Source organism: Cyrtonyx montezumae, unplaced genomic scaffold (genome assembly GCF_038088225.1).
Source record: "Cyrtonyx montezumae isolate F1298 unplaced genomic scaffold, pur_monq_1.0 scaffold_18, whole genome shotgun sequence".
Taxonomy (NCBI): domain Eukaryota; kingdom Metazoa; phylum Chordata; class Aves; order Galliformes; family Odontophoridae; genus Cyrtonyx; species Cyrtonyx montezumae.
The window spans coordinates 13,037,422-13,047,783 of NW_027071914.1; the positions used below are offsets into that span (position 1 = coordinate 13,037,422).

At 52.0% G+C, this 10,362-nt stretch overlaps 1 protein-coding gene across 3 annotated transcripts; it reads left to right on the plus strand.

The window, feature by feature from the left end:
* The first annotated feature begins 1,557 nt into the window (after positions 1-1,557).
* Positions 1,558-5,923, plus strand: LOC136047566 (leukotriene C4 synthase-like). 3 transcript variants are annotated; one of them, XM_065734777.1, is made up of 6 exons: positions 1,558-1,633; positions 3,595-3,755; positions 4,519-4,618; positions 4,889-4,959; positions 5,153-5,234; positions 5,441-5,923. In XM_065734777.1, exons 2-6 carry the CDS (start codon positions 3,698-3,700, stop codon positions 5,565-5,567), a joined length of 438 nt encoding a protein of 145 aa, XP_065590849.1. In that variant the 5' UTR covers positions 1,558-1,633; positions 3,595-3,697; the 3' UTR covers positions 5,568-5,923. The 3 variants fall into 3 exon arrangements, with proteins under 3 accessions (XP_065590849.1, XP_065590848.1, XP_065590847.1); XM_065734776.1 differs by lacking the exon at positions 1,558-1,633 and adding an exon at positions 2,249-2,310; XM_065734775.1 differs by lacking the exon at positions 1,558-1,633 and having other exon boundaries at positions 3,341-3,755.
* The last annotated feature ends 4,439 nt before the right edge of the window (positions 5,924-10,362 follow it).

Below are 10,362 nucleotides of genomic sequence, written 5' to 3' on the forward strand. Positions count from 1 at the left end.
GCCCAGAGCCCTCCACTGCCAATATTTTGAACTGTGCTGTTGTGGGGACAGCCTGCTGCTGGCAGGCAGGTCCTGCCCTTGGTGTGTGGCATACGTGGTTGCCCCCTGCACTCGGGTCACCTCAGCCTCGGCCAGGCGCAGCTGAACAAAGGAGTCACAGGCGCCAACAGAAACTCATTCCCCCTCGGCTCACACCTTGCCCTTGTGACATCTGACTGCAGCATGCTCCCCAGGACCATGTCTGCAGGCCCAGGAGGTGCCGTGCTGTCACCTTCAGTGCCTTTCTCTGCGGGAAGCAGATGTCCATCCCACTTGTGCCATGTCCCAGTTCCCCCACAGCCACCCCCACAGCCACCTCCACTGCCCTCAGGCCCCTCCTGACATGAACACTACTGTCATTAGGACTGCTGGGGCACAGTTCAAGCACTCAATAGAAGACAGAATTTGCCCTCAAAAGCTGTTGCAAAATGCCCAGGCTGGGCACACATCACACTGATATCTGAACCTCCTGGAAGTCTTGGTGACATCTGCAGAGCAGAAATTGCGGCCAACCCGACTTCTTAGGAATGGCCAAGTTTGGCCAATGCTCTGTTATCAAGGGATGAAATTATGAATTACTGCCTTCATGCCACATATTTTTTTTCCTGCACTTCCTTTTGCAGCTGCAAAATCCAGGAATTCAGAAGAAACCTCTACAGATGCTGATCGCAGATAGAAGCTGCTGGTTGTTTGTCCCCCTCAACCCCACCGAGGCATGGGAACTCATCTTCTGAACCCAAAAGCCTCTTTTTTCTTTTGGGGTATGTTTTTCTGTTGGTTGGTTTGGTTTTTTTTCCTGTGGGGCTTTGAATTCTTTTGAACTGAAAGCATTTTCTTTCTTTCTTTCCTTTTTTTTTTTTTTTTACATGTGGCTTTTAATTCTTTTGAACTAAAATTGCTCTCCACGTGGCTGCTAGAAAGGCACTGACTGTTCCCACATGCAGTTCAAACATCTTGGGTTTGGATCTACTCAGCAGCTGCAGAAGGAGCAGAAGCAAAAGGAAGCACAAGTGCCAAGTTTTAGAAAATACTTCTGTGTTTTTGTGATTTTTGGGAGGTCAAGGAGCTGCTGTGCTTCACAGCTGAAGGGTGAGTTTCTCAGATGCAAGTTGTTTCCTTTTCCGCTAGCAGAGCTCTTGGCCTGTCAGTTTTCTGGAATGCATTTCCAGGGCAATCTTGCTGCATGTGACATCGCTGGGCTCTGCTGGCTTCTCCTTGCCCTGCTGCTGCCAGGGAGAAACAGGTATAGCAAAGCTGCTGCAAACCGCCCCGGGCTTGTTTTCCCTCCAAGATCACTTTTAATTCAGATCAGCATTGCGATCCATCCTGCAGTGCTGCTTTGAAGTGGAAATCAGGAGGCAGAAGGGATTAATGGGTGCAGGAAGAGATGGCAGAAGCCCTGGCGTGGGCAAACAGCAATTCATCCTGTGATGAGTCAGTGGGAGGCACAGCGATTCTGCGTTGTGTCACATTCAAGTGAGGAGCAGGCAGCATTCCTTTAGCTCCCAACCTGACAAATCCATGCCCGTCCTGGACCTGCAACAGCGGCATTATCATCAGTTAGGAGGAAACTCAGCCGTGCCAGCCTTGGAGGGTGAGGTTTTGCAGTATGCTTCTTCCAGTGTCATTGCATGTGGCTGGTGACATCGCACCATGTCTCCTGCCCCTCTCGTTCCTGGGGATGCGGTGGCTGGCTCGGCCGCCCACAAGCACCAAGCCCTGTGCTTGCAGCCTTGTGAGCCTCCTGTCCAACTGAGAGCGTGGGGTGAGCCACCATGGGGCCACAGGGTCGGGTGTGAGCACTTAGTGGGATGGTGGTGGAGGGAGGGGAACTCTGCCTGCTGGCCCAGCTTGGACCTTGCACATGCGGCTGCTGGTGGCTGCTGTGGTCTGTGGGATGCTGGGCATCGGGGCCAGTCCCCTCTGGTGGCATTTAGTGGCTACAGGGAGTGCTGGTTCCCCCTCCCAGCACTGAGTGAGGGTGGAAAATACGGAGTTGTGGTAGTGGCAAACAGCAGTGTGAAAAACATGGTGGCCCACAGGAGGTAAAGTCAGCTTGAGAAATATTGGTTATGTGGGAGGGAGGAGGGGAGAGATGCCTGTGCTTGTTTATTCATTCATATTTCTGCTAACCTTCGATATATTTTGGATACACCAGATATCAGAAGTGTTTTACTGTGATGATTTGAGGAATGGGAGTGCTCTGTATGGTCCTTAGAAACAGCTCCTGGCTGAGCCTTCCTACTGCACTGGTCATGCTGCACTGCTGAGGTGTGAACGCAGATCTTGTGCTGTCGTTGTGCTTTGTATATTCTTTTGCTAGCAGGCTGTAATCAGCCAGGAGCTGGGGGAAGAGCAGACTGCACTGAGCACTGATACCTCTCCCCTTTCTGAGTTGGCACAGGAAAGGTCCTTCATTCCTTAGACAGCTGAGCTAAGAAAACAAACCACCACCTCCCTCATAGTTCTAAGCAGTTGGTGGGATGGGAAGGGATCAGCTCTGATATAAAATGGTCTTTCAGCTGAAGCTTGAAAAATGTTGTTTGGTATTTTGAGAAACAAGCTGGTGTCGCCTCTTTGAGTGCCTTCATCCTCTAGAGAGGTACAAAGCTGGAGCCTGCTCATTGTTCCTTAGAAAGTCCATTGAGGACATCGGATGTACAGTGCAATTCCTCTTGCATCTGTCTAATTTTGTTTTCTGAGTTTAATGAGTGCTTTGTCCTAAACCTCATTCACCTTTCTCTGGGCCAAAGGGAAATTCTTTGAGTGATGGAAAGGAAGGACACAAAGCTGAGGCCCGGCGGCAGCCATGCCAACACGGGGCAGGGCCCGGTGAGCGCTGCTGCGGACACACGCACATGATGCCCTCGGTCTGTTGTTGCTACATCCTGATGGATTGTGCTGGATTTTACTCCCACAGATCCCTCACTGATGTGTATCATGTGGGCGCTCTCTTGGCTGAGGACTGAGCAGGAGGCATAAGTGCCCAGCTCCCAGCCTTCCCAGCTCAGGGAAGAGATTCAAAGCCCTCCCTTGGTGTCTGACCATTGTACAGGACTCACCCCAGGTCTATGCAAAGCAGATCTGTACCATTTGCACTTGCTCACACCCTGTCCTACATCTGCAGTAGGTTTTTCAAGTGGGGCTTTATTTGGTGCTGTACCTGTGCAGCAGTTGTGCTCTGTGCCAACATGTGCACTTGAGCACAGGCTTTGCATGCCCCAAATGTGGTGATGTGTGCTGTGAGCAGTGCAGAGCAGCCAAGCAGGGCTGCAGTTTCTTGTGCTGCATTGAAGGAAGGGACATGCATTGACCTTAGCTAGACCCATTACTCCAGGGAAGAGCTGACTAGACTGCTGAGATCCGTCCCATTATTCTCCTCTCTTATCTCTCCTGTGAGGTTCTGCTGGCTTTCCCACTTCCTCATATTGTATTCCTGGAAAAGGGAGGGTGGGAGTGGAATTCTCCATCAGACCTTTCTCTGCCGCTGTGCACAAGGTAGCAGGCAAGCTGCAGTCCTGGTCTGTAGCACTGCATACAGAACTTCTCACTTAGAGCAAGACCGTGTTGCCCACACCACTACCAACCAAAACGTCAGCAAGGACTGCACCTGGCCAGAGGAGCTTCTGCTCAGGAAATCAGGTTTTATAGTGTCGCTATGTTGGAGCACATCCATCTGCTGGCTGCCGTGACGGTTCTTGGGGTCCTGGAGCAAGGTAGGGACCATCATATACTATACCCATGCCCAGATACCACCTGTGTTGGTCTACCATGCCTCCATTGTTTCCTTTCATTTCCATGCTGTGTTTCTGCTGTCATGCTGCCACTTTGCTGCTTTCAGTGAGTGATATTCTGTGTGGTTTTCAAAGATTAAAAGAGTGCCTAGCACACCAGCCTCCAAAAATCCCTTCCCCAGAACTAACACACCTCCTTTGCCTAGATATCTCTTGGTTGATCTCTGTAAACCTGTAGAATTTCCTTATTTTAAACACAGGTTTGCAGTAGCTCCTGAAATTGGTGTAGACTGTAGCATAAAGCATACAGGATGAGGTGGGTTGCACGGAATCTCCCTCAACCAGGGTTCCTTGCTGCATAACTATAGACCTCAGCATCTGGGTGGCTTATCTGTGGCATCAGTTCCCTCTCTGCTTGGCTATCAGAATTTAGAAGGGGAAAAAAAATTAGAAATGGCAGCAAGGAAGTGCAGCTGAACTCTATATTATTTTGTATTGATGACAGATGATTTGTTAATTATGGAAGAGAGAAACCAGATATCCGCTGGTTGTATGCAACTGCCTACTGCTTGCTTCACCATTGCACTGACTCATTCCTTTACCTTGTCTGAATGTGTCCAGCTGATGTGGGGATGTGAGGTCAGGAGGAGGCTGCAGGACATTCCCCCCCCTCCCCCAGCAGCTTCCTGGCCACCAGGCCCATCCTGATGACTGACCCATGCCACTTTTCTCTCCTTTGCTGCAGCTTACTTCTTCCTCCAGGTGATCCACGCCAGGCGCACGTTTGGCATTTCTCCTCCCAGCATCTCAGGCCCACCTGAATTTGAGCGGATCTTTCGAGCACAGTAAGAAACTCCTCTCACAAGTTGTCTTGCAGCACTCCTGTTCAGTAGCACTGCCCTTCCCTCACTTTGCTGTTCAGTTTCTGCACTTTGGCAGGTGCCCACCTTCCCTGGGGTCCAGTTAATAAATATAACAGTCAGCACTTCGTAAATGTAGAGCTTTGAGTGGGGATAGGAGGGGGACTGCCCAAGTTCAGTGTCTGTGCCATCAGTCCTGTGCCCAGTGTGATCTTCCTCCTTTCCCTTGTTTATAACTTTCCTCTTTCCCACTAGGGTGAACTCCTCAGAGTATTTTCCCATTTTCTTGGCACTCCTGTGGCAGGCTGGACTCTTCTTCCACCAAGGTGAGAGCAGCCCTGTACCTGCTTGGGTGCCAGGTCAGCAGTGCTGCCTCCATCCTCGGGTCCTGCTCGCTCTCTGAGCAATGAGTTAGGCAGCAATCCTGTCTGATAGGAGTGCAGAGCCAGTGGGCACCACCTCTATTCCTGGGAGCTTTGTAAATCCTCTGGAGCTGTCACTGTGATCTCTCAACCACAGGTCTGGCTGCAGCCCTGGGCCTGCTCTATCTCTATGCCCGCTACTGCTACTTTATGGGATACAGAACATCATCCTTAGACAGGTAACACCTCCAGCCAGTGCTGGCCACTGGGCCACAATGTGCTTGGCTCCACAAGCTGCTTTGGGGCTGCTGGGTGAATGAGTGCCAGGCACAATATGGGCACAAGCTGTGGGGTGGTGCTGGAGCCAGGGCTGCCTCTCACAGCCCTTGTTGGAATTGGGGCATTCCCACAGCAGCACAGCAATGCTCTCTCTCTTCCCCTCCAGGCTCGCTCCCATCTACTTCAGCACGGGTGTTCTGTGGGTGCTCGTTGCAGCAGCAGCCCTGGGCCTCCTGCATTTCTTCCTCTCTCACTACTTGGGGCTGAATGCCCTCCAGCTGCTCACGGCATGATGCTCCTGGCCATCATTAGCATCACCACTCCGTATCTGCCCCGACCTGCAAGCCCACCTCTCCACGCTTCAAACACTTGCAAAGCTGGCAGGGCCACGGGGCCATTCTGAAGGAGTTTTCCCCACTCCCTGTGCCCAGCACTCCATGCATATCTGCTCTGTATGACTGATGGCTGAAGCTTCTCCAAATCAGTGAGAATTTTTGGAGCACAGGACATGGAAGTAAGCTCTTCTCAGCCCCTGCATCCAGCCCAGGCACCGTGGGGTCAGCACAGCCTCCCACGGAGCACACCCAGGAGGGGAATTTCTGAGGAAGCACCCATGGGCCGGGGCAGGACAGAGGTGAGGAGCGATGAGGAGCAGTGCTGTGTGAGTGCTGCCGCACGCAATGTGAGCAGGAGCCACTGCTAATAAAAGGGTGCTGGGCTTGCTGAGCTGTGCATCTTCTCGTGGGTCGCATTTGGCACAGGGCAAAACGTGCCTGTTTGGGCTGCGGGGCTGCTTGGTTTCCCTGTGGGGGTGGGGACAGCAGTGGTGCTAGTTTTCAACAGTGCAGAGCTCTCAGGCTTGGGGCTAAAGCTCCTGGCAGCAGATGCTCAGCTCTGCTGGGTGCTCTGGGAAATGCCAATCCTATGGGCTGGCAGTGCACAGCTCTGGGAGCAGCAGAGGTGCTCTGAGCCCCCAGAACCAGGGCTTCTCACCAAACGCAGCAAGAAGAACTACATCAGCATGCTGCTGGCTGGATTAACTGGGTTATAAACCCTATCATGCTCCCTCCTTCCCCAGTGACAGGCATATCTTACATTTGAAGAACACAAGGCACTTTTTGGGGAAGTTAGGAACTTTGCAAATTGCTTCATTTCCTTCCCTGCAGTTTAATTGCTTTGTCCAGCAGAGCAACGGCCTGTTTCCCTTTCAGCCTCTTGGATCAGTGCAAACACTTCAGGGAAAGGCTCAAATCCAAACAAAAGTAACAGCACTCATCTGTGCGAAGTTTCCAGCACAGCTTCACCGTATCAGGAACCCCCTGGATGTGAAGTCCCAACCCTTCCAGCCCAGGCAGGGCAGGTGGGGTCCTGCAGCAAGAGGAGAGCTGCTCTCCTCGCTCAGGCTCTGCTCCTCCAGCACCAGGACAGCAAAACAAAAACACCTCGCTTGGGACCTTGGCTCCACGCTCTATGTTTGGGATTTATCAAGTTCAAGAGCTGAGGAACGAGTGGGTGAGGCGATTCACCGCCCATCCACACCCGCAGCGAGTGAGCCCCGGTTGGCCCCGCTGGGGGCACCAGGGGGCGTCGGTAGCACGCGGCTGCCGGGACAGCGGGACCGGGAGGGGGGTGAGAATCCCTCTATGCTGAGCAAAGCTCAACACCAGGCCTCCCTCCTGCAGGTCTCACTGCACGGTGAGGAAGCGGAGACACAGAGCTCTGCCCACCAGCCAAGCCACTGCCACTGCTGCAGGGATTGCCATGTGCATGCACGCTTGGATTCATGTGCACGTGCATGAACTGAGGCCCCCGGAGGGCTTTCATGCTCCACTGAAGAAATTCAAAGCACGTTATCTTGAAAACGTCAAGGGTGTGCACACATTGTTTCCTACCCGACGTGTGACAGCTGTGCAGGACACATGCACAGAGAGCTCTGGTGTACGGGACATGACAGGACTGCACACAGCCTGCAGCACCCCAGTGCTGTGCCCGGGGCCAGGGGAGGCAGTGCAGCTGGCAGCAGGAGGAACAACCTGTGACCAGAGGAGTATCTCCTCGGGGTGCTGCACCTGCAGCCCTGCTGAGCTGGGGAGGGGAAGCGGTGCAGCAGGTGGCCTGGCATTGTGGTGCTGGCATGGCACCCACATTCCTATAGCACCAGCATCCTATAGCACGGGACAAGGAGAGGGAGGGAAGAAGGTCAAAGTGGGCAACAGTACCCAGACAGGGCTTGGGCTGATGCAGGAAAGGGGATGAAGCAGAGGAGAAAAGGAGAGGGGAAGGGGACTGCTGAAGAATGAAAAAAGGGAAACACAAAGCTTCCATAGTTCTAACAGCTCATTTCTTTCACTTAGGGGAAAATAAAAAAAAAATAAAAAAAGAGGAAAACCTCTTAAAGCCACCTTTGTGTATCAGTACCGAGAGACCAAGGCCAGCGCCCAACTCCTGCCCATCTGACAACGAGCTGCGGCGGAATTCAGATGCTAATTTGGAGCTGAGCTCCTCAATGGGCCTTTATTCCCGCAGCTCCGGCGGCCGGCAGGCCGGCCAATGGGGGAAGCTCGGCAGCGGCCCGGAGAAGCTTCCCTTTCCCTCCTTCCCTCACCCCGACGCTGTTATCGGCTCATCTCGGTTTTACTTGTTGACATTGGAGGGCAAAGAAAAGGGAAGGAAGTCACGCCGGAGTTGTGCAACAGAAATAACCACTGTAGCGGCTCACGCTATGCGCAGAGGCTGCAGGGGCTGTAGCAGTGTGCGTCAGAGCAAGGAGTGCTTCGCTCCGAGGAAATCGAGGAGTGCACATGCACCAGCAGAAATCCAGAGGCTGGCACAGTGCTGGCGGAGGGGGAGCGAGGGGAGGATGTTGTGTTGGTGTGGGGATGCAGAGCGGGGCTGCGGGGAGGTGTGGATGTTCCTGCGGGTCGGGGAGGGCACACGAATCCTCCCTGCAGCGAACGAACATTCCTAGATTAGATACTGTGCTAAAGCTCAAGCAAAACCAAAGCTGTTTGCTGTTTCGTTAGCAGCAGCCAAGACAGGGAGGCCTGGAAAATCCACGTGTAAAGGTTAAATTTACCTAATCTTCACCAGTTTTATACATCCCAGTAAAAAACTTTCTCAGTCAGCACTCAGTCATACATATTTTCCTGGTTAGGACAGAGCCATAATATACATGAGGTAGGTGGGACCTAACGCAGCCTCTGGAGGAGAGCATGGACACATGCTGCAGTGGATTAGGGAAGATCATGGCTTTTTTTTTTTTTTTTTTTGCCAGGTCTAAAACCAACAGTAGGAGGTAGGTAGGAAGAGCAAAAGCAGAGCCAGCACTCAGAAAGATGCACCGAGCACTCCAGTCTGTGCATCAGCTGTGTCTTGTGGGCACTGCATCACTCAAAAGGAGAAAACAGTGACCCTACGCAGGCAGAGCAGTGTTAGTGCGTGTGACAGGAGGTGGGGATGACTATGCCAGCAAACAGGAGAACACTGATCTCCGGTGGTCACCACTCCTGGACTTAGACAGGCTCCATCTCGTGACTGCACGTCGTACTCAGATCTACAGCTCACTGACTGCACTGGGCTCCTCGTGGCTCCTCTGCCCCAGTGCCTGGCAGCCCTCCCTGCCCGCAGCCCTGGAAGCTGTTCCATGGTGGTCCCGATGCTCCCAGGAGTAAGGAGCTCTGCATGGGCTGTGTGCTAGAACTGCAGTTATCTGTCCTGCTACATAGATAATGCAGCACACTCTGCTAGGAATCACTCAGGTACCCCACTGTATTTACAGCTTTCCAGCTCATTCTGCTTCTGGGAGGGAATAAAGAAATGCAGACAAGGCTAATTGCAGTGGATGCAGATGGATGCTTGCCCACTTCCCTCCTGGCAGGTGCAATGCCAAAGTGCCAAAGAGCTGCAAACGCTCTGCCTGAGCCCAGCAGCCTTCCCAGACACTGGCCTTTTCAGCTCACCCAGCATGGCCAGATGGCTTCTGATTCAGAGCTGACTCATGCCCACCACGATCAGTCAGGAGAAGCATGCAGATAGCTGAGGTGTGCTGGGAGAGGACCCTCCTTGCATTCCCAGAGGATGCGAGCACACAGGCAGTTCTTCCACGTTACCAGAGATGAAGGCTGCCCTGAGCATAAGCTGTGGATAACCTTGTAGTATAAAGGCAAGGGTGATAGATTCAAACAGGACAGCAGTCACAGAGAGAAGGAAAGACTTGGTATCTGTCTCTGTCTTCAGCAACGTGTAGCAGTTTCTCAAATTGGCTTCCAAACAGGCTTGACTCTTCAGTGAATCTGATAAGGAAAACAGAAACATAAGCTCCTGCTCAGCCTCTGCTACAGAGCACTGTATTCAGTGTAATGAATAGGGACGGAAGGGGTGAAAAGGGAGGGAGGAAAGATGAAGCTTAACCAAAAAGCTTCTGGATTTGCCAGATGCTAAAGGGAGTTGGAGGCTGGAATAACAAAGCAGCAAACTGAAGAAATTAGCAGATCATGAACGTGGTCGCGTTATCTATAGGGTGGAACCCGCAGCATGCATATTGAATAGTATTGTTTAGCTTGTATTTGTCACAGCTGCTTCTAGTGCTACGGGCGGGGGCAGGAAGGTTATAACTGAACTCTGGGGCTTCTGAGTCTCATGCAGAAACTGTTAGTAGCATGGCACTTTCACACATCTCCCTTTTTCAGACCACCAAGTCAGCTGCTAGCAGCATTTGTTGGGAGATAATCAGGTTTGCAGATTAACTGTTAGATCCTGAATTATACATGCTTATATGCAAACACAAGGAATATGCAGCACGTCTAGACTACTGAGCTGTGGCTGAGACGTGAAGGATTAAGCTTACAGAATAACAAATGGAAAGCTTGGAAAGAAGGAAAGGTACAGACCATGCAGCAGTTGGACCAGTATGAATTTTATAATCCTTTAGGACAGGTATTTAGGTTCTGATCACTGTTTTTTTTTTTTTTGTCTTTTCTTCTCTGAAATGGCAGACAACCTGTAATAGAATTATTGGAGATTGCTTTTTGCACTCCAATGGTATCTTCAAAGTTTAGTTGGGGATCAGCATCTGCATCGCTTCCAGGC

Bases quoted from the DNA above. Each gene is read 5' to 3' on its own strand.
- LOC136047566 (XM_065734777.1), top strand. From the start codon at position 3,698: ATGTTGGAGCACATCCATCTGCTGGCTGCCGTGACGGTTCTTGGGGTC. The intron at 3,756-4,518 runs GTAGGGACCATC...CCTTTGCTGCAG, and splicing joins TCTTGGGGTCCTGGAGCAAG to CTTACTTCTTCCTCCAGGTG. The intron at 5,235-5,440 runs GTAACACCTCCA...CTTCCCCTCCAG, and splicing joins AGAACATCATCCTTAGACAG to GCTCGCTCCCATCTACTTCA.